General features: G+C 43.0%; 1 protein-coding gene across 3 annotated transcripts in view; it reads right to left on the reverse strand.

The window, feature by feature from the left end:
• Positions 1–24,540, reverse strand: part of DAW1 (dynein assembly factor with WD repeats 1) — a 54,037-nt gene that overhangs the window by 14,839 nt on the left and 14,658 nt on the right. For 2 of the 3 annotated variants that reach the window (XM_006119885.5, XM_089780851.1), the window contains exons 4-8: positions 14,335–14,393; positions 13,530–13,652; positions 11,462–11,561; positions 6,477–6,584; positions 5,192–5,298 (exon numbers count right to left, since the gene is read on the reverse strand). In XM_006119885.5, coding sequence (XP_006119947.3) covers positions 5,192–5,298; positions 6,477–6,584; positions 11,462–11,561; positions 13,530–13,652; positions 14,335–14,393 — 497 coding nt within the window. The remainder of the gene's footprint in view (positions 1–5,191; positions 5,299–6,476; positions 6,585–11,461; positions 11,562–13,529; positions 13,653–14,334; positions 14,394–24,540) is intronic. The other variant, XM_089780852.1, reaches the window with a different exon arrangement.

Below are 24,540 nucleotides of genomic sequence, written 5' to 3' on the forward strand. Positions count from 1 at the left end.
TCTTTTAGGGATTCAACATACTAGTTCTGTCATCAAATTTTCCTCAGGATAATAAAACATACCCATTTCATCGGTTAGCAGGAACAATACCATGCAATATTTGGACTAATTACAACTAGGCCACACAACTGAAATTTAGAATACCAAGTATCAAATACAGTCATTCATCATCACCCTTACAATAAAAACCAAAAAATATACAAAAAAATCCAGAGCATATTGAAATAAAATAGCTTTGAGGAAACTGTGATCTATTTATGGCTCTTCCTCATGCACAAAAAAGGTAAAACTGGGTGAATTCATTGTTTCGCAGTGAATTATTAGCTCAGCATTAACAGTAGTCTAAATTAGGGATGTAAAGTATATGATTAACTGATAAGCTTGTGCTTATCAGTTAATCTTCTTGACTACTTGAATTACCCCTCCCCCCCATGTGCCTCTGTATCAGAGCAGCCTTTGTTTGCAGCAAGCTTGGGCCCACTATGGACAGAGGCTGGTCCCCAGCAGCTCTTCCCCTGCTGCCGGACCAACCTCTGTCCACGGCATAGGACATAGGATGCTCCATGGGAGATGGGCCAGCCTCTGTACACAGGACTCTCAGACTCCTGCGGACAGGGGCTGATGCCACCCCATACTGCTACCTCTGTATCTGAAGCAGCAGCATGGGGCGGCAGGCAGCCGGTCCATAAGGGGAGCTGATTTTTTTAAAATGGCTCGCCTCTCAGACGGGCTCCCACCTGCCACCCTGCACTGTTTCCTTTGATACAGAAGCAGCAGTGCGGTAGGGAAGGGGGTCCCTGCGAGTGAGGAGAGGAGTGCACTCGCTGCCAGCCCCAGCCCCAGGGACGATCAAATAATCGTGTAACGGACAAAATTTTGTGCAGTTTTATGATTTTTAATTACCTAACATTTAATATCCCAAGTCTAAATGTGTGTGTCTGTCCCTCTTTAAATAGCACACATATGCATCACTGCCTTCTACCACATAAAATATCAGACCTAGACAGGAAGGTATGACTATATTGCCTTCTAGTGACTGTAACCCACACAAAATAAACTAATAAACCATTACTAACACAAGAAGCTCTAGTGAACGCTGCCAGCTGCTGCTGCTACCTCTAAACTAAAGCATGTGTGATCATGCTCCAGTACTTGCAGTACTCATGGGAAATAAGTTATAAATCTACTACACACACTGGTGAATGTTTCACCAATTATCACTAGCCTAATAAATTATACATCAGTCACTTCTGAGCTATTTCACTTAGCAGTTTCAACTCCACTTCTGTAGCTACTGTCTGCCAATGTTATTCCACAATATCAACACAATGTTAATAATTACCCTTGTACGTCTAGGAGGACTGCATGTTTTTCAGACATGAGCGCAGTCAGTAAGCTTACAAGTGGCTTACAGTCTAGGGAACATTTTCAAGCATTTATCTTTCACATTTTTTAATTCTTTCTGCACTGCCAATTACCAGAACTATTGATGTTTAAACCAGAGCTTCCTCCTTCATAGTCCATCTCCTGCTATTTGATCCTGAAGTGAAGTCACAATGCTGAATCTGTAACATCTCAATCATTTCTGTTGAAAAAGAATGCAACATTAAAAACCTAAGACTGACTTCACTGCAGGATCAAAAGAGAAGCTGGAAGAAAACTGAACCCAATAACATTACTTTCAAAGGGCCCAATCTGGTGATATGTTAAGTGCCTCTGAGCCTGAGGCACTAAGGCTCAACTCTTATTATTGGGAGCAGAGGGTGCTCTGCACTTTGCAGGGTCAGGCTTTAAATGATCTAGTTAGATGCAGATTATTTTTCTCTCCTAGTAGAGATGAAATGGCATTTGTGGTCATGATGTTTCGTTATCATTTTTGGGTATGTCTATACTACAGCGTTAATTCAAGTTAACTTAATTCAAAATAGTTAATTCGAATTAAACTGATTCAAAATAACTCATCTATACACAAAACCTATTTTGAAATAGCGTTTTGCTATTTCGAAATAGTGCGTCCACACTGAGTTGACTCTGAACCAAAGATAAGGCTGGCCAGAACCAGTGCCGGTAGGGCATCAGGTTAGGACTTGGTGTGTGGGGCTGCTGCCTAAGGCTAACTGAGCTCCATGCTTAAAGGGACCCTACCCCTGCCCTGGACAGACACTTTCTGCAGGCTGCCATCCTGGAAGTCCATTGGGGGACTGTCAGGATCCAGGAGGCCCTGCAGGAGAGCGTCCACCCCAAGGAATCCTCAGAGCCACCCCGGTCCTCCCCACCGGGGGCTCAAGCACCATTCCTTCCTCATGTCCTTCCACTTACCCCTCCCTAGCCCCCCTTCCTGATGTCAAACAAGACACGTGTGTTCAAAAATAGAAACTGGGTTTATTGAACAAAACTGGGGGGGATGAACCTCTGGGGAGACTGGGAAAAGGAGGTGGGAGAGGGAAAGAGAGAGGGTGGGAGAGGGGAGGGGCAAACCTGGGAGGAGGGAGCTGGAAGGGGGAAGCAAGGGGAAGAAGGTGGAGGGGAAGTTCAGGGCCCAGGGTTGGGGATCTTGCTGGACCAACTTAATTTTCATGCAAACCTACTCCTGGGTTCGTATGTGGCCTTTGGTGACCAGGCTGGCAGCTATCCTGCCATAAGTAGCCGCATTGCTCTGTCTAGTGTGGAGAACATGGACGTTGCGGGCATCCCCCCAAACCTGAATAAGGTCCATGATCTTCACCCTGGACCAGAAAGGCACCCGCCTTCTCCAGCCCCTATCAGGCTCCTGGGGAGCGGTGGAGGGCTGGCTGCCAGTGGCTTGCTGGCTCATGTTTTGGGGACACTGGGTTAGGGGCCCCGGTGGCCACTGCTGCCTCTGGGCTGGCAGTCTTAGAGCTGGCACAGGCACTGTGGCCAGAGTCTACCCCTTTAATGGCTCTGGGGCTGGGGGAGAGGAGAGTAAGTTTTCCTGGTTGTGCCCAGAGTGGCCACCAGGGCTCCTTGGGAAGGGCTGGAGGCCCGCTATTTCGAATTAAGTTTCTACACAGCACTTCATTCAAACTAACTATTTCTCATTACTCCTCATAGAATGAGGTTTACCAAATTCAAATTAAGCGTGCCGCTGTTTCGAATTAATTTCGAAATAGCTGTTTGCATGTATAGATGCTATTAAAGTTAATTTGAAATAACAGCTGTTACTTCGAATTAACTTTGCAGTATAGACATACCCTTTGTTACTTCAACCATATCCATGTAATGTGCTCATTCTCCCTTCATTTTAGTACAGGCAGTCCCCGGGTTACGTACAAGATAGGGACTGTAGGTTTGTTCTTAAGTTGAATTTGTACGTAACTCGGAACTGGTGTCCAGATTCAGCCGCTGCTGAAACTGACCAGCAGCTGACTACAGGAAGCCCGAGGCAGAGTTTCTCTGCCCCGGGCTTCCTGGAATCAGCCACTGATCAGTTTCAACAGCAGCTGAATCTGGACGCCTGGGACAGAGCAGCTGGGGCGCTGCCGGATAGGGCCCCGCAGCGCCGCACCACGGCACTGCGGGGACCAACCCGGCAGCAACCCAGCTGCTCTACCCCAGGTGTCCCCAAGTCAGCTGCTGGGGACGCCTGGGGCAGAGCAGCTGGGGTGCTGCTGGGTTGGTCCCGCAGCGCCGCTCCTCGGCGCTACTGGACCAACCCGGCAGCACCCCAGCTGCTCTGCCTCAGGAGTCCTGATTCAGCCGCTGCTGAAACTGACCAGCAGCGGCTGAATCAGGATGCCTGGGGCAGAGCAGGTGGGGTGCTGCTGGGTTGGTCCAGTAGCGCCGAGGAGCGGCGCTGCGGGACCGACCCAGCAGCACCCCAGCTGCTCTACCACAGGCATCCGCGAGAAAAGCCTGGTCTGCTGGGAGGGGGGTCGCACTAGCTGCCCCCCCCCCCCAGCAGACCAGGGAGACGTGGGCGGCGGGACCAAGACGCGCCAACGTCCCGCCGCCCGGGTCCTCCGCGGCTTTGCTCCGCGTCTCCCTGGTCTGCTTGGGGCCCCCTAGCAGACCAGGGAGACGCGGAGCAAAGCCGCGGAGGACCCAGGCGGCGGGACCGTGGCGTGTTTGGGCGGTCCCGCTGCCCGCGTCCTCCACGGCTTTGCTCCGCGTCTCCCTGGTCTGCTAGGGGCCCCCCCCAGCAGACCAGGGAGACGCAGAGCAGCTTTTCTCGCCCCGGAGGCCGTGGGTGGTGGGACCACGGCACGTCTGGGTGGTCCCGCCGCCCACGTCCTCCAGGGCAAGAAAAGCCCCATTCGTAAGTACGGATCCAACGTAAGTCGGATCTGCGTAACCCGGGGACTGCCTGTAATTCCAAAGCATGCTAATTTTAGAGGTATTCCATCTAATTTCGTGGCGAAAGAAACCTCCCATTAAAATGAAATGGAATTTTTACCTTAACAAGAAAGCCAGCTTTATCAATAATCTGGACAAATGATTTATAATGTTATTTATACGAGTCCTCTGCTCAAAAAACAGGAGGACCTCTGAGAACAATATTAACCAGCCAGCATTTAGCTTTTCTTAATTAAATTACACAAACACTGCAGCCATTATTAAATGAAGGAGTGACCCTCTTTAATGGCATGATAATCCTAAAATATTGAACTCTGTAGTTAGAAGGCCAAATTTCCCTCTTCCTTAACTGGCCTTGAAATTCAACACGCCTACACTGGCGTAAAACCAGAGTGAGAAGTAAAACACTCTATCTATTTATTAAGGAGAAACTTGCAAGACTGACTACTCATAATTTAACATACCCTAAAAACACCTTTCTTTTTTTAAAATTTGTCTCTTGTTTCTATAAAATGTAGCAATTTTCCAAACCAAGTGCTTCCACACAGATTGCATTTTCCTGTTTGAACGATTAATTAATTACAAACATAGAGCCCTTTCGCTCTGCCTACATGGCTCATTTCTTGTAATAGGTTGAGTTTTAAAAATATATGCCTCTCATACACTAAAGCATTAGGAGAGCAAGTTTCTTTCATATTTCAGTACTCTGACTGCTCAGAAGAACAAAGGTCACAGGAGAAACAAAGCAAAGATAAGGTGAGGCATGCCTAAAACCAAAGCCCAGTTGTAAAGTCAAGAATTTGTAAGCCTTGACAGTGCCCCTTGAAGAGGTCATTAAAATACACAGTACAAAACCACTTTATGAATGCTTTAGTACCTGCCAGTGCCAACATCCCACACTGCAACTGTATGATCAAAGGAGCCAGTGATGATCCTATCTCCTGTGGTATTAAATGACAATGCAATAATTTCTGCTGAGTGCCCCTAAGAAAAAAATGACAAAAAGGTATTTCAGAATATAAATGAGACATTTCCTTGGAGGTTGTCCAATACCTAATTTATACAGTGGGAATACAAAATCACATAAGTGATTGTTTCAATTAGGCCAGATAGTCCACCTTCTTCACAATGTAGTAAATGTTCTTGGTTTTTGTTTAGACTTGCATAACTGCTCACACTACAACAGCATTTAATATCATAAGTACTAGCAAACAGTACTAGCAAATAGAATACTGGAAACAATCCTGCAATGACATGGGGATGAATTAGAATTCTGATCTAATAGATTTATTTCATATCAAATTTCTATGGAAGAGTAGTTATTAATTATTAAATGAAAGGATATTTTAATTACAACAAACTAAGAACCAAATTGTCATTGCCTCTTGTGTCATGGGAGAAAGGATGCAGAGCCTCCTGCACAAAGGCCAAGGACAACTAACTGCAGTCTCTACTTCTCCCTTTCTGTATCTCCTCCTCCCTTTCTCCCATGTTTCTGTTCAAAAGAGGCAAAGAAGGCTGGGGAGGAGAAAGTGAATTATCTACTCCACAGTCCAGGAATCCTGAAGGAGGCAGTCTGCATATTGCCCCTTACTTAGTCTTTGTTCAAGGGATGATGATGCAACTTTAAACTTTTTAGGCAGAAATATTTAAACAGTGGAATCCTAGCAAGCCAAATACAGAGAATAGAAATTAGACTGCACATGCACTTTGTGACTTGACTGAATACTCTACATATATCTTGCAGGAGATGAATGGTGCAGCTAAGAGGAACATTTAGAGCTATAATCGTAAGCATTAACATTTTTGAAGTTACTTTATATTAGCTTTCAGAGTTCCACAGGAATTACAGTTCAGTACTTATAATGATAAACCATGTTAATAATAACAGCAATATTGTCTGGCCTAGGAAAGCAGTGACATTGAATTGGAAAAATCTGACATTTGATTAAACCAGTTTTTATGACTTTTAATAAAGTAGCATAGTTTTCGTACTCGGTTTATGTTTTGTTAACTAGTCACTAAGTGACTCAGTAATAGAAATTATTTGCCAGCAAATAGTGAAATAGATGATTAAGAAGTCTACTTATATCCCCATCTAACTTGATTAGGAACTAAAAAGGCACCAAACACCTTAAAAACAATAAAGAATGCAAACATACAGTTAGCACAACCACTTCTTCTCCATTCTGGATATCCCATAGTTTGGCTGTCGTATCCATGCTTCCAGTTGCTATTAGAGTGCTTTGAAGATTAAATGATAAACAAACCTATGACACAGAGTGGGAAACAATAAACTTCCTATGATTTTTTTTAAATGAACTGGCTCAGAGTCAGCATTTGAAAACATAGCAATAGTTCAACTTAACAGTTTGTGACCTATAAATACAGCCATGGCATTTTAATAATATGGTGACAGCTGCAGTGCCCTCTAGAGATTTTGTTAGAAAAGCAACAAATCCTTACCATAAAAGCTTCGGGGGACAGATTATTGGACTGAACTAACTGGTTGCTTTATAAACAACTGTGTGTGTTACAAAGGCTTATTGCAACTTATACCAAGCCAATATTCAAACAGGCTTTTTACATACAGCTTCATATTTTTATTACAGGTATATATTTGAGCAAAAATGCAACAAAGTCCCTAACTCAGTTCTCATATTAATGACTAAGGAAGCCAGCTTCCAGACTTTGGTAATTATATGATATGATTGTTCTACTAATGAGGAACAAAAATATCTTTGGAAAAAAGAAAACATTTGCTGGGAACTTAGTTGCATTTTCAATTATGATATTCCATTTTTCATTTTTGAACAAAGCTACATAGCATAGACTTGAAGGCAGCAGTTCATGTATAACAAACCTCTCTCTTTTAGAAATTATTTAAGGTTATGGGTCTGATATTAAGAAACAGCATTTAATTTTGAAGGCATAACTTCTATCAATTATTAGCAGACACAATTCATTGCACTTCGGGCCTGATGCAACTGCCACTGAAGACAGCAGAAACTGATCAAGCCCAAAGATATGTAATTATCTGACTTGAAATCAAAAAACTGGTGGAGAAGTTGAGGCCCTTTTAAATATCAGGTCATTCATGCTAAGAGAAGTAATTTCAAAATGCCCAAAGAACAAACAAAACACTGCAAGACATCCAATGCTACTATACATTGATGCAAAGCAGCAACTTGCTGGTTTGTTCCAGTAAAAATATAAGAATCAAAAAGAAAATTCACACTCCAGAAAAACAAGAGTATTATTTCTAAAATGTAAACAAATTATGGGAGAAATCATAACACGTCATCAATTAAACATATTAATTTTTAATAGTAAAAAATAATTCTTAATATTTGGCAAGAGGAAGACTGAAACCAATTAGAGCTAAAAATAGATTTTTTAAATTATATTCTGCTAATTGGATACGGTGTTTTGTTCTGTTTCTTGATGATATGCCTTTTTGCAAACGGTCAAATAGTTTGAGCAATGTGGGTCAGTACAGGAGTAAAATAGCCTCTGTTGCAAGTTCACAGAGGCTCTACAGACCTTTCAGAATATATAGCTATACATGGAAATTGTGTTAATTTCAAAGGTATAAGAAATGTTCTCCAATAGGAGACATTACAAACGTCAAGCAGTCCATTCATGATGTATGTTAATCCAGTTCACTGAAATAATGGGACAAAGGGCACAAATATTCATTCAGAGAGAAATTATGTTCAAGGGCAAGATCACTCTGGTAAAGAATGCCATACTGTCATCCAGAGAGAAAAACAAAAGTAAATCCACATCTGAGCAGATTTCCCTCAGGCTATGTATACACTTGATCTTGATCAATAAAAGTTTGTCATTCATGGGTGATTAAACCCTCTCCTGTCCCCACACCCCATGAACTACAAGTGTGAATGCTGTTTTGCCCACAGGAGCACACTCCTGCTGACAAAATGGAAGCCACTTGTGGGGGTACAAGTATTTTGTCGGCAAAAGTGATGACAAATGGCATTCGCACATGCTGATTTTAATGACAGGACTGTATCAATAGAGATTTGTCACTAGAAGTTGCATAGTGTAAACATATACTAAGTCTCTTCAACAATCACCACTTTCTGGCCAACAAGGCCAGAACTGCCCCCCTCATCCTGAGATATAGCCCCATACCTTCTCCAGACACCGAACCAACAGTGGCTTAGTTTTGTGGAGAGGTTTTTTATGACAAAATTCATTCTTAGACCAGGCAGGAGCTAATCTGTCTCCCCACTAGGAAATTGATATAGCTAGAGAGACGAAGGGAAGACCAACAGGCTCAGTACAGACAATAAGAGAGTACAAGAAAAGATGAGAAAAAATACATGGATAATGAATGGTGTACAGTATGTGGATCAAAAACTTCCGTTCTCCCTGTCTCATAGTACAAGAGAACATTCAATGAAACTAAGAAGAGACAAATTCAAAACTGATAAAGACATATTCTTACACGATTCATAATTAGACCATGAAACTCATTTTCACAGAGTATTGTGTAAGCCAAGAATTTAGCAAGATTCTAAGAGCAATGGGACATTTATATGGATATCAAAACGATCTCCCAAACCTATAGTAGTAAATATATTTTAAACAAAAGTTTTAGGTTGATTTTAGCCAACCTTTGAATCACAGAGGTTAAGAGGAGACTTCAATGAGGGCCAGATTATCCCAAATCTACCTATCACTGGGTTGCCTGCATCTTCCTCTTAAGTATAGGCAGTCCCCGGGTTACGTACAAGATAGGGACTGTAGGTTTGTTCTTAAGTTGAATCTGTATGTAAGTCGGAACTGGCATCCAGATTCAGCCGCTGCTGAAACTGACCAGCGGCTGACTTAGCTCTGCCCCGGGCTTCCTGGAATCAGCCGCTGATCAGTTTCAACAGGCTGAATCTGGAAGCCAGTTCTTACATACAGATTCAACTTAAGAACCCCAGGCGTCCCCAAGTCAGCTGCTGTTGAAACTGATCAGCAGCTGATTGCAGGAAGCCCGGGGCAGAGCAATTCTGCCTCGGGCTTCCTGTAGTCAGCGCTGGTCAGTTTCAGCAGCGGCTGACTTGGGGACACCTGGGGCAGAGCAGCTTGGGTGCTGCTGGATTGCTCCAGTAGCGCCGCTCCTCGGCGCTACTGGACCAACCCAGCAGCACCCAAGCTGCTCTGCCCCAGGCGTCCTGATTCAGCCGCTGCTGAAACTGACCAGCAGTGGCTGAATCAGGACGCCTGGGGCAGAGCAGCTGGGGTGCTGCCGGGTTGGTCCAGTAGCGCCCAGAGCGGCGCTACGGGACCAACCGGCAGCGCCCCAGCTGCTGTACCACAGGCGTCCGGAGCAAAGCCGTGGAACACTGGGGCAGCGGGACAGCCCAGACGCACCGCGGCTGTCCTGCTGCCCACGTGCTCCGCGGCTTTGCTCCCCGTCTCCCTGGTCTGCTGGTGTCCAGCAGACCAGCAGACCAGGGAGACGGGGAGCAAAGCTGCGGAGCACGCCGGCAGCAGGACAGCCGCGGCGCATCTGGGCTGTCCGCTGCCCGCGTGCTCCGCGGCTTTGCTCTGCTTTGCTCCCCGTCTCCCTTATCTGTTGGTCTCCAGCAGACCAGGGAGACGGGGAGCAAAGCCACGGAACATGCCGGCAGCGGGACAGCCGCGGCGCGTCTGGGCTGTCCGCTGCCCGTGTGCTCCGTGGCTTTGCTCCCCGTCTCCCTGGTCTGGGGAGACGTGGAGCAAAGCCACGGAGCACGCGGGCAGCGGACAGTCCAGACACGCCGCGGCTGTCCTGCTGCCGGCGTCCTCAGAGGCTTTGCTTCCCGTCTCCCTGGTCTGCTTGTCTTCAGCAGACCAGGGAGACGGGCAGCAAACCCCGTTCGTAACTGCGGATCCAACTTAAGTCGGATCCACATAACTCGGGGACTGCCTGTATCTGGCAGTGACCACTGTTATGATGCAGGATACTAGACTAGATAAACCATAAACTTGATGCAGTATGGTCATTCTTATGTGCTTAAAAGAAGGGTATTCCTTTGCTTTAGCACTATGCTGCAAGCTATCCTCCAAGTCTCCAGCAAACACAAGTGGGTTCTCTTAGGATCCAGTTCTCCCATTCAGCCACTGCCTCAAGAAACCCACAATTTCCATAGGGAGAAAGGCTACATACATTTGGCTCAGGTCTACACTAGGGAGTTATTTCAAAATAATAAGCAGAGCATCCACACTGCCAAGCCCATTATTTCGAAATCTGTACACCTGCTTTCCTCGGGGAATAACACTTATTTTGAAATAGAGGTTGTGTGGATGCTCTACTGCTGCTATTTCAAAATAACTACTCCCCATAGTAATTTGAAGTAATTACTCCCCAGTGTTTCAAGGTAGTGCATCCACAATAACGGAGCCTGCCTCAGACTAATTTCAAGGCTCACCCATAGTGGGCACACACTATTTCGATTTTGTTCTTTCTGGAGTTATTTTTTCAAATTTAGTTATTTCAAAATGATTTCCTAGTGTAGACATGCCCTTAGTGTAGACTAAGAAGAGAATTAACATTAATTGCAAATAGCTAGGCCTTGTCTTTACTAACCACCACTATATCTATATCACTTTAGCTACGCAATGTACTTACCATAGTGTTTTGCATGTGGTAAGGTCGGTGGTAGCTGTTCTCCTGTCAACACTGGCTAATCTACTCGTCCTGATGGAGTACCGGTGTCAACAGAAGAACACTCAGAGATTGATTTAACATGTCTAAGCAGAAGTGATAAATTGATGGCTAGTGGATTGATCACTGCAGTGTCAATCCATGGTGTAATGGAGATTATCCTCTAGATACAGGTTTTTTAAACCATATAATTTTAGCATAATGGGAGCTTGAATACAAGAGCCGAAACTCTCCTAGCACACCCTGGTAAAGAAACACCATTGTGAGACAATCTCAATTATACCAAGGTCCTAGATGAAACCAAGAACTTTTGGATAATCAAGAGAGGGTTTTTTTCCAGTGTAATTCACAAACATCAGAGGAAATGACCCTCTTATGAAGTACTAATAGTTTGGCTTATTGAGTTTTAGAAAATTGAGGCTGTACTGCATATGAAAATACAATTATATGCAAAGGTTTTAATATTTTAATATAGGCACTCACTATTTCTGCTGTGTGACCCCGAAAGGTATGATAACATTTTCCTGTTTCTACACTCCATAATTTGCAGGTCTTATCAAAAGATCCAGTGGCAATCTTGTCACTAAATGGAAAAATAGTCATTTAGAAAAAAAATAAAAATTCTTTCAAAGGCATTAGAAGGAGAAACTGAACAATTCACAAAAATAATAGATAACATACCAAAGTAATCACCTTATGAACCAGGCACGAAAATAGCAATATTTTGTATGACCAATTTGTGGCTGGCACTGCAAAGATTTGCAAGACTCTTGTGCATGGGCAAGGGGTAACCCTGCATTCCTTTGTTCAGCTGTGCAACACTCCACAAAGTCATTCTGTCCCATTTTCATAACGGGCAACAGACAAGAATTAATGTAAGAGGAAGTATATGATGGAGTTGCTGAGTTAGTCTGAATTCCCTCAGTGAACTCAGATTCATTCTACCAGATGCATCAGACTTTAGTCCATATGGATAAGATCAAATAACTCTACACTTTGTGATTTTCAATAAGAAATCACTACACTGGTCTTGGTCCCGCAGGTAATAGTAATAGTGATAATAGTGCTCTTAACATACATATATAGAACATACACATATGTACTTTTAACTATAAATATATTTGATGATGGAAATAAATTCTTTCTACCTTCTTCTGTAGAGAATGGACAAAAGGATAACAGAAAAGAATGGTTTACTTTTTAGAAGCACAAATCTCTCTCAAAGAAGACAGCTAATGTAAATATCTGAAACTTCTGTCTGTATATGATGTTGGAGTCTCTTTACACTACCTCAACTACTAGCTCTGATCTAACCCATACAGCTACTGCATAAAATAAAAAAATTGCAGATTCACATTGGACACTGATGTAAATGCACCCTGAAGATCTCCTAAGAATTACTCACCACTTCTGACCAGTTTCTAAGTCAGATTCCTGATAATGTGTGTAGTACTAAATGGATTAAGCCATTTTAAAAGGCTGGAAAAGTTGATCATTCCAACTAAAGCAACACATGTTGTCATTACCTTTTATTCTTGTTTCCTCTACAATTAATTTAACTAATAAAGAATGAAAAATATTCAAAACTTACATCTGATCATATACATAGAGCCATGCATGGATACAAAATTTGTATCTGCATCTACATCAGTATCTTCAAAAATGATCAACAGATATCCGTAATGACCTCCGTGTATGTACATACTCATGGATATAAAGAGGATATCTGCAAATCTGCAAGGTTCTAGATGCAAAATTTATATCTGCAACTGCATCCATATTTGCAAAAATTAGCAACAGATACCTGCATCCACAAATACAGATACCTGCAGATATAAAGAGGATATCTATGGATTTGCAGGGCTCTATGTATATATGTGAACAGCATCAAACCATCTGGCCTGCTATACAGGTTGAACCTCTCTCGTTGCCACTTTCTGGTCCATCGACATCCACTGTCTGGCACTATTTTATTTAGCCAGATGTCCACTTATCATGGGTGTAGCCAAGTTTCCTGTGGTCCCATAAAGTGTTTACAGCCACCAGCCCTGGCTCTCAGTGTTCTGTGCTGTTATTTAACTCTAATTTACCCCTAAATGTCTCATACGAATTCAGTAAGCAGAGAAGTGTTGGTAATGCTGCTAGTCAATACTGACCTCCCATGGTCCAGCAAATTCTCCAGTTCAGCACAGCTCAGGTCCCAAGAGTGCTGGACTAAAGAGGTTCAACCTGTACTATTTTATTAGAATTATATGAAATCATTTTCAACATACATTATATCTTCATGATGTTTAAATCTAATTGTGAATTTGTAAATGCCAATTCATAAACTAAAGCAGAATACATGTCTGAATACATACTTTATGCAGTGAATGAGTACATGTGTCCTCCTTTGATGACAAGACACGATTTAATTTCCCCATTTCACTATTAAGAAACTTTGAGGTTTTGGATGTAGATTCTATTTTACTTTAAAGTTTATAGGATACCTATATTTGCAACATATGTTACCAATTAGAAAGTTTCTCCAAGTCACTGAAAATCTATTTACCCATAAGGATTATTGAAAGCTATTGCATAGACTACATTTCTGTGTCCCTCCAATGTGCGTAGCTCCTCTCCTGATGCTGTGTCCCATATTTTGCATGTTCTGTCATAGCTTCCAGTAATAAAACTAAAATGAAGACAGACAAATGAGTTACAGAACACTAGAAATTTTCTCAAGAGTATACAGATGTCAAGGGAAATTTCTCCATTGATTTCAGTGGGCTTTGTATCAGAACCTAAATACTTTCCTCATGTTCCATAGTATCCAAGAATATTGAACACAGCAAAGATTCTAAATCAAGCAATTTTTAAACTTTACAAAATATTGTATTTTTAAAAGATAATATTACCATTGCTAAGATTACAGAGCAAAAATAGATACAGCCTAATAAATTAAAAATTAAGTCAATTACAGCTGAACCTCACTTATGGGGAAAATCTCAAAATGTTTAAATGCATTTCAGTAGATTTACACTTCACTTATATTTAAGTTTCACCCTGCTTTCAGAGACATTCACTTCACTAGCATGTGTGTGTCTACTAATAATGCTAGAATACAGCTGCTATCTCAACATATGTGAGAGGGAATAGTGCCACCAAATGAATCATGCCTGCTATTTTTGCAGTCCCCTTGGTTTTGCCTTAGAAGTCTGAAATCCTGATATGTGAAGTGCTTAAATACAATCATAACACAAAGGGATTTTGTTTGCGGGATAAAGATGAGCACTAAAATTCACGATTGAATTTCCACATTAAAAATATTTTTCTATTAGTAATTATGCATTTTCAATTTAAAAATGAAAACTTACCAGGAACCAGATTTGTTAAATGCTACATTGGTCAGTGGCAATATATGTGCCCTAAGTACCTGAAACACAGAAAATTAAGATTTAGTGCAGAAAATCAAATTACTGGGAGTTTTTGTACTAGCAATATCTACTCTTCACAATATTTTCTTCGCATTTTAGTCATGCTAGCTGAGTCATTATGATATTAATACATTACCCCCCAGCCAGAGAAAATCATGTGAGAGCAATTACCACTGTAGAATTCATGCAGAAAATGTTTGTCTTTCTTCCCTAGGAATTGCAATTGTGCAGCTACCTTGCTGATTGATTGGCCACAAAAGGCTATGACTGAAGCAGATCTACTGTGTTCATAAGGCCTGAATGTGCTTTCCTCTCCCCATATTTCAATCTGGCCTGCCTTCTCTAAGAATAAAGAAGTACCCTAAGAGTTCCAGGAGTTGTCGGGGAAATAAATAAGCCCTTGGGGACCATGAATGAGGGCTTCCTTGGAAGGTGCTCGAACCGCTGTTCTTTGGAGTTTGCTACTAACCATATACAGTACTACAAATCACTGCATCCACATCCAAGAAATAATTTTAACTTCTACATTGTGGTATGCTTTCAGAAAATGTAAGGTGTTTTTAAAATAGAGAGGATAGGGATGTAAGCAATTAGTCAACTATCCGATAAGCTTATAAATAAGCTTATCGGATAGTTGAGTAGTGGACTCAACTAGTTGCTTCCCCTCCTTGCTGCCTCTGCCAGTGGCACTTCAACCTGCTGCGCTCTTGTTAGATTTCAAAGGCTAAAGCGCGGCAATTGGAACTGATGCGACTGTGCCTCTTTCCCTGCTGTGCCTCTGCCTCCCATGCCCCCCACAGCAGAGGGGCAGGGTAGACGGGAGCTGGTGCTAGGGGGAACTGGCTTAAAAGTTCCAGGGTGCCACCTGCCCTCCCCCCATCAGAGGCAGCAGGAGAGAGATAGAAGAGGTTGCTGTCAAGCAGCCTCTGTCCGCAGGGGTCCCAGCCACTAAGCAGCCCCTATTCCTGGAGGCAATGGTTGGCAGCGGGCAGGGGCTGCTCCGGCAGCAGCCCCTATCCGTGACCAGCCCTGGCTGCCTTGGACAGGGACTGGTGCCGGAGGTAGACAAGGTTGGCCATGGACTGGGGCGGCTGGACTCAGCACGAGCCAGGACCAAGCAGTCCCAGTCCCTGATGGCTCTTACTACATTTAAAATTCAGGTTACAGCACAGGTTGCTCCCGGAGCCAGTACAAGCCAGGACTAGGACCGGTCAGTCCTGGCTTGAGCTGGCTCCTGGAGCTACCCCCGCTGCGTGTCTGCAGAGCAGTCCTATTGACAAATTGTATAGTAAATACAAATTGTGACAACAATACGATTAGCTAGGTAACTGCAATTAGACATCCGTAGGGAGAGAGAGAAGCTAAGCCAGACTTCAACATGCAAAGGTTCATCACGATAAAAGTCTGATCACCTGCTGATTTGAATATACTGATAGAATCTCTAAAAAGCAGATGTGAGAATGGAGATACTCATCAGGATGAAATTGAGAGATGAGATTTCAAATATCGCCACTGCCTGGATCATTTACATGGTGGAAACCAACACTTTCCATACACAATTTGTAAGATCTTTGGGACATAGACCACTTGTCTTTATTCTTTCTATAAACTGTCATACATACCTATGATACTCTATGCTTATAGTATACTATATGTTTACTAAATAAGTATTAAATATTAAAATGCCAAATTAAATTCAATCTGCCACTATATTTTTAACAATAAATTAGTTACATTACCATAAACTTTGTGCACATCTCTGACTATTCTTAAACATAACTTGCATTTCAATAAAACTTTTATTCTTCACAAGCCAGCTTCCACTTGAAACTATTATATAGTGACAGTATAACTTGGGAAAATCACACCATTTGTTGACACTGAAACGAAGGGATGTCACAAATGCAGCGATGCAGCAATTAGAATTTCACTGCAAGACCAAGAAGGAAAAATGAGTAATGCGCAACGCTGCTTAAATCTCTGGTATATAGGCAGAGCCTCCAGCTTTCTGCTGTTATCTCTGGCTCCCTATGAATCCATCTAAGTCCTCTGTCTGTCTCAACGGCCTGCCATAGGTTTCTTTGTCTTTTAATAGCTTTTCTTCCCAGTTGCCTCTAGTCTTTCTCTCTGCTGGTTATTAGATTCCCTTTCATTCTTTCATGGCATATAGTCACTTGCAGAGAATGACTAGACCATTTGGAGAAGAGAGAGTGCCCAGGAGAAGAAATATAAAAAAAGATTAGGGAACAGGATCAGGAAACTGTGGGCAGATCATTAACTGTAAAAATGAAAACACTATAAGATGGAGCAGAACACTGTCACAGAGCAGAGAAGATAAGAGAAATGAGGAAAATAAAGGGGGCTCAGAGATCTTAGAGGAGAAGATAGAGTGATAAAATAGCTCAAGAGGCTACTTACCAGTTAAAGAGATTTTGCCCAAGTTGCTGCAGTGGAAATGGGCCATGAAGATGTGGGAATTACAAAAAAAAATGTTTGCAATCGCCCTCAAGCATATAAATATAGATTAGCATAAATAATTATGGAAATGTATGGAGATTTGATCTGAAGCTTTTTTAAGGCCCCATGCAGCACTGGTAGTGAGAAATAAGTCCCTTGTGAGAGCACAAATGTATCAGACAATTAGCAACAGAGGAGAAGATGCTAGACACATTTACGTTCAAGTTCAGATCCTAATGTTTTTCCAATGTCAAAGCCTTTTTTTGTTAAAAGTCCAGAGTTGTAACAGCTCCATCTACAGAACCCCATTGAAGTCAACAAGAATTGCCGGTGCAAAGTGCTAGACCCTAATGTGATATCAGGGAATGTGTGTATCAGTACTGTAATTTAGGGTACAGCAGTACATGAAATAAATCTCCAGTAGAGTGCAGTATGCCATGGCCTTCTAACAAAAGCCTATCCAGTTGCTACATTAGCTTGCTACTCTGCTGGTGGTCTAACACAAAGTTATGATCACAATTACAGGAAATAACAAAGAAAACAGAGTTATAACAACGCTTAAATTCAGGGACCTATTTGAAATTTTCCAGCTGCACAACAGAGAAAACTGTTAATCTGTATATATATTTTAGGGTACATCTGTCTGCCTGTGTGACCATTTGTTCAAGGACTCATAGACTTTAAGGTCAGAAGGGACCATTTTGATCATCTAGTCTGACCCCCTGCACAATGCAGGCCACAGAATCTCACCCACCCACTGCTAGAAAAATCCTCTCACCTATATCTCAGATATTGAAGTCCTTGAAACGATGGTTCAAAGACCCCGAGATGCAGAGAATCTTCCCGCTAGTGACCCATGCCCCATGCTACAGAGGAAGGCGAAAAACCTCCATTCTACCCTGGAGGAAGCCAGATAGGTCCTTTGCCCCCACTACTTCCCTTGGAAGGCTGTTCCAGAACTTCACTCTTCTGATGGTTAGAAACCTTCACCTAATTTCGAGTCTAAACTTCCTAATAGCCAGCTTATATCCATTTGTTCTTGTGTCCACACTGGTATTGAGCTTAAATAATTCCTCTCCCTCTCTGGCATTTATCCCTCTAATATATTTAAAGAGAGCAATCATATCTCCTCTCAGCCTTCTTTTGGTTAAGGTAAACAAGTCAAGTTCCTTGAGTCTCCTTTCATAAGACAGGCTTTCTATTCCTCGGATCATCCTAGTGGCCCTTCTTTGTACCTGTTCCAGTTTGAATTCATCCTTCTTAAACATGGGAGACCAGAACTGCACACAGTATTCCAAAAGAGGTCTCACCAATGCCTTGTATAACGGCACTAACACCTCCCTACTGGAAATACCTTGCCTAATGCATCCCAAGACCATTACTTCCAACTGATGTGTCCCCAGCTTATAACTAAAATTCTTGTTATTAATCCCTAAATGCATAACCTTACACTTCTCACTATTAAATTTCATCCTATTACTATTACTCCAATTTACAAGATCATCCAGATCTTCCTGTATGATATCCCAATCTTTTTCTGAATTGGCTTTGGCCTCCCAACTTTGTGTCATCCGCAAACTTTATTAGCACACTCCCACTTTTAGTGCCGAGGTCAGTAATAAAAAGATTAAATAATAATGGTCCCAGAACTGATCCCTAAGGAACTCCGCTAGTAACCTCTCTCCAGCCTGACAGTTCACCTTTCAGTATGACTTGCTGTAGTCTCCCTTTTAACCAGTTCCTTATCCACCTCTCAATTTTCATATTGATCCCCATCTTTTCCAATTTAACCAATAATTCCCCATGTGGTACTGTATCAAATGCCTTACTGAAATCGAGGTAGATTAGATCCACTGCATTTCCTTTATCTAAAAAATCTGTTACTTTCTCAAAAAAGGAGATCAGGTTGGTTTGGCACGATCTACCTTTTGTAAAACCATGTTGTAATTTGTCCCATTTGCCATTAACCTCAATGACCCTAACTACTTTCTCCTTCAAAATTTTTTCCAAGACCTTGCATATTACACATGTCAAACTAACAGGCCTGTAGTTACCTGGGTCATTTTTTCCCCCCCTTTCTTAAAAATAGGAACTATATTAGCAATTCTCCAGTCAAATAGTACAACCCCTGAGTTTAGAGATTCATTAAAAAATTTTGCTAATGGAATTGCAATTTCATGTGCCAGTTCCTTTACTATTCTTGGATGAAGATTATCTGGGCCCCCTGATTTACTCCCCTTAAGATGTTTGAGTTTGGCTTCTACCTCAGATGTGGTAATACAGGCAGTCCCCGACTTACACGGATCCGACTTATGTCGGATCCGCAATTACGAACGGGGCTGCCCCAGAGTACACGGACTGCGGGACCTCGCGGTCCTGCCGCCCGTGTACTCTGGGGCTTTCTCTGCGTCTCCCTGGTCTGCAGACCAGGAAGACGCAGAGCAAAGCCGCGGAGGGGCTCGGGCAGCCCAGGGGCGCCTGGGCTGCCTGAGCCCGCCTCCCCCCCCCCCCCGGCCCCGTGGCTTTGCAAAGCCGCGGGGAAGCCGGCAGCGGGACAGCCCAGACGCCCCACGGCTGTCCCGCTGCCGGCGTCCTCAGAGGCTTTGCTCCCCGTCTCCCTGGTCTGCTGGTCTCCAGCAGACCAGGGAGACGGGGAGCAAAGCCGCGGAGGACCCAGGCGGCGGGACTACGGTGCGTCTCGTTCCGCCGCCCGTGTCTTCCTGGTCTGCTGGGGTGGGGGGAGGACGCAGCTAGTACGCCCCACCCCCCAGCAGACTAGGCTTTTCTCCGGACGCCTGTGGCAGAGCAGCTGGGGTGCTGCCGGTTGGTCCCGCAGCGCCGCTCTGCGCGCTACTGGTCCAACCCAGCAGCACCCCAGCTGCTCTGGTCCTGATTCAGCCGCTGCTGGTCAGTTTCAGCAGCGGCTGAATCAGGACTCCTGGGGCAGAGCAGATGGGGTGCTGCTGGGTTGGTCCAGTAGTGCCGAGGACTGTCACGCAGCGCCGCTCTGGGCGCTACTGGTCCAACCCAGCAGCACCCCAGCTGCTCTGGTCCTGATTCAGCCGCTGCTGGTCAGTTTCAGCAGCGGCTGAATCAGGACTCCTGGGGCAGAGCAGATGGGGTGCTGCTGGGTTGGTCCAGTAGTGCCGAGGACCGTCGCTACTGGAGCAACCCAGCAGCACCCCAGCTGCTCTGCCCCAGGCGTCCTGATTTAGCTGCTGCTGAAACTGACCAGCGCTGACTACAGGAAGCCCGAGGCACAGTTGCTCTGCCCCGGGCTTCCTGGAATCAGCTGCTGATCAGTTTCAGCAGCAGCTGACTTGGGGACGCTTGGGGTTCTTAAGTTGATTCTGTATGTAAGTCAGAACTGGCGGTCAGTTTCAGCAGCGGCTGAATCTGGATGCCAGTTCCGACTTACATACAGATTCAACTTAAGAACAAACCTACAGTCCCTATCTTGTACGTAACCCGGGGACTGCCTGTATCTGCCTCCATATCCTTGTTCCCATTTATGTTGCCATTATCCCTAAGCTCTTCATTAGCCTCATTAAATACTGAAGCAAAGTATTTGTTTAGATATTGGACCATGCCTAGATTATCTTTAACCTCCACTCCATCCTCAGGGATTAGCGGTCCCACTTCCTCTTTTTTTGTTTTCTTCCTATTTATATGGCTATAAATCCTTTTACTATTGGGTTTAATTCCCTTTGCAAGGTCCAACACTACATGACTTTTAGCATCTCTCACTTTGTCCCTACATGCTCGAACCTCAATAAGGTAGCTTTCTTTGCTGATCCCTCCCATCTTCCACTCCTTATATGCTTTCTGCTTTTTTTTAAATCACCTCCTTGAGATGCTTGCTCATCCAACTTGGTCTAAAACACCTACCTATACATGTTTTCCTCTTTCTTGGGATACAGGCTTCTGATAGCTTCTGCAACTTTAACTTAAAATAATCCCAGGCCTCTTCCACTTTTAGATCCATAAATTCTTTAGTCCAATCCACTTCCCTAACTAATTTCCTTAATTTATTAAAATTAGCCCTTTTGAAATCAAAAACCCTAGTCTCAGATTTATTTTTGTTTATCCTTCCATTTAGTTTGAACTGAATTAGATCATGATCGCTTGAGCCAAGGTTGTCCCCTACAACCATTTCTTCTATAAGGTCCTCGCTATTCGCCAAAACCAAATCTAAAATGGCTTCCCCCTTTGTTGGTTCAACAACTATTTGATGAAGGAATTCATCAGCTATCACATCTAGGAAAATCTGAGCCCTATTATTATTACCAGTATTTGTTCTCCAGTCTATATCTGGAAAGTTGAAGTCTCCCATGATTACACAGTTTCCTAAACGGTAAGAGTCATCGCCACAAATTTTGGAACGCAGCTTCCTTTTCTCCTAATTAAAGCAGGGTCAGGGTTTAGTTGTGCCAGGACAACCAGAAGCTTTGGGAAAAGGACTGTTTTCCATAATATGCAAAGAGAGGGACTGCTCCGCAGGGGAAAGCTATTCTGCAGAGTGTCCACTGCGGGGGAGTGTCCATGAAGGGAGTAGCCAGCAGACGGACGCTCAGCCATCTCGCCTGCCAGCACACTGGTAAGTAGCTCCTTTGCCCTAAATCCTTTCCCCCTTCTTGGCCTTTGGCTGCAGCACAGGGCCAAGGAAGAGAAAAAAGGCCCTTGGTGGCCGGGGGTAAGGGTTGTGGGAAGAGAAAATACCCCTAGTGGCAAGGGGAGGGACCATGGGGAGAGAAAATGACCCTGGCAGTTTGGGAAGTGAGGAGACAAGAAAACATCCCTGACAGCTGGAGTCAGGCTGGGGGGAAGGGAGGGCGGGAGAGGGGAAGAAAACATCCCCTGGAGCAGGAAGTGAGGGGAAAAGAAAATGCCATTGATAGCCATGGGCGGTGGGAGAAAGAACACCTGTACCAGGACCCCTTCCCTGCCCTGAGCCCCTCTTCATCTCCAGCTTCTTGCACTCCTCCCCCTCGACACACCATCCCCCAAGGTCCTCCCCTCCTGACTCCTGCAGCCCCCATACTGCCAGACCCCTGCCCTGAAGACCCAGGAAATGCCAGGTAAGTCTGCTAGTTTCCAAATACAAACATGCCAAGTATTCACTCTTTGGAAACCCTCCCTCTCCTGCCAATATTTTGTCACTGTAATTGCAGCTGCTAACAATTGCCTAAAATGCATTTGTGCTATATGAGTGACAGATAAAACAGGTACTTTACACTATCACACTTAACATTTCCCTAATTAGTTTTGTCAGATGGGAAATGAGCAATTGCTTGGTTCTTGTATTGCTAAATAAGGGAAATCAACCACTATTGTGTCCCCAGAAAAGACCAAATACATTCTTTCTGTGGTGATTTCCTTCTCTCATATACTAGAAAGACAGTTTTTGGTGTAAGAGACAAGCTTTCAAGCTCCACACAGTTTTTCTTCAGACTCAACATTGTCTCTCTAGTATATGACTGACCAACATCTTTCTAAATCTCAGATGGATAGCCTTGTTAGTCTGTAACTGATTTTTAACATCTTTTTGTTGCTGCACAGTGCCATCTGCTGATATGGCAAAAATATAACAATTATTAAAAGCTTATTTCAGATGTATAACATTAGGGATATAAAATTCTATTACTGGCTTGAATTTTACAAATAAGATAGTTAAATCAATCCTCGTCTTGTGACTTTTGAAAAGCACCTAATTTTTTAAAGAAAATTTACCAAGGTGCTGTTGTAGCAAAAACACATTGTTCCAATCTAATATTTTGTATTGAAAAGGTGTCAAGTTGTTCATTAAAAAAAAATCAAAAAGACCAAAGTGGATAATGTAGTCATCATAAGAGAGCCTGAAATATAAGGCCTTGCAGTGGCCTGAGGGCTTGAACTAAAGTATATATAGAATCATATAGAGGTCCTGGAAGGGACCTCGAGAGGTCATCGAGTCCAGCCCCTGCCCTCACAGCAAGACCCAGTACCATCTAGACCAGGGCCGGCTTTAGGAAGTGCGAGGCCCGATTCTAACCGTTTTGGCGGTCCCCGCCGTCCCCCTCCCCCGCACACACATACATGCACATGCACACATGCACACACACACACACACACACACAGGATTTTTTGTTGAGCCAAAAAAAAACAAAAAAAACCACCGCACACACAACAAACCACAACACACACAAATATCACATCAGAAGTAGATCTGATCAAAATGTATATCAATATAGTTGAACATTTTTAAAAAAATGCCATCCTTTATTATGCAAAATTTTACACAAAATTAAATCAGTTGCCTTAAGTGTAGGTCAAATATTTTCAATTACAAACTATTCAATTTTTTCAATAAAGTTTGATTTTTAAAAAGTTACCAAAGAGCGTTGCAGTTTTTTTTTTTTTTACATTGATTTACTTTTTAAATAGCAAAAATGGAGTCTTTATTAAGAAAGCGTCAGTTCTGTGGTCAAATTCCAGACCTTAGTGATTTCAGCACAAATGATTTCACTAAGTAATATGGTACCTCACCATCATTGCCTCCTTTGCACTGCCCTTCAACACACTTCCTGCATGTTGAGTCCAAGGTCAGTCTACACAAGATTTTATCAATGATTTTTGCTCAAGCGATCACTGAGACAAGACAAGGACTCTCAATTGATTCTAGTCAGCTCTGCCTTTAAACACTGGATGTAAAGTGTCAGATATAATTGAGGACTCCCAAATAGACTCCACACCACCAGAAATAAAACCTGTTTCTATCTTCTGTGACTTTCACTTAGATGTGACTCACTGTCCTCTGCTTAGTGTTCAAGTTATGGTAGACCCTAAGCCAGGTCTTTAACCTTTTAATCATACAATATGGATAATAACATTTCATTCTCCCAGCTCCAAGTCTTAAGTGAATTTCAACCCAAAAGAGCCAAAATTGATCACCTTGACACAGCAAGTGTGTCTACGGATCTCTGTGTCAAAGTAGGTTATCTATATAAATAAGCTCTGCTCTGAAGCCTTTTCCTACAGTTGATTAACAGATGGCAGTAGATAGCTCATTAAGACCACTGGCTGATAATAGTTAGGCACCCTGACCAGTCATTAACCATAGTCATGGACTCACCCTACTCTCCATTGTCTCTGATTCTCTGATGACCTGTGACAAAAAAGGAGGGTGGAAAGGGAAACTGAAGGAAGAGACCTCTCTAAATTTACCAAAGAGCAGTATTGCCAATCCAAAAATCACAAGGAATGCCTACACAAAGTTATGAGAATGGTCTACAAATCATAAGATTTTTTAAAAATAAAACATGTTGGATTTTTATTGGCTTTTTGTTTCTTGAGTATTTAGGGCTCATGTTTTAAAGCTTTCCTCCTTAGCTGTAAGGCCCAGAAGTATAGAGAACTTTTTTTTAAATGAAAGCGGAGATTCCTACATAATCAATTGACTCCAGGCCGTTAGAAAAACACCAAATGTTTTGAGACGCATAGTAAAATAATGGAGGAATTCTTGAGAGCCCATGCTTTGCCCACAATATACATTTTAAAAAAAAAAGAAACAATATCTTCTCCACTAAACATCCTAATGAGATACTGCAACTGGTAAACTGAATTCAACAGCTCCTGATATCAATCTAGTTTTTCGTATTTGAGATGGGTTACCAGGAACCGTACATGACAATATGAAATCTTTCCACTCTC

Source organism: Pelodiscus sinensis, chromosome 10 (assembly GCF_052426305.1).
Source record: "Pelodiscus sinensis isolate ZL-2025 chromosome 10, ASM5242630v1, whole genome shotgun sequence".
Taxonomy (NCBI): domain Eukaryota; kingdom Metazoa; phylum Chordata; order Testudines; family Trionychidae; genus Pelodiscus; species Pelodiscus sinensis.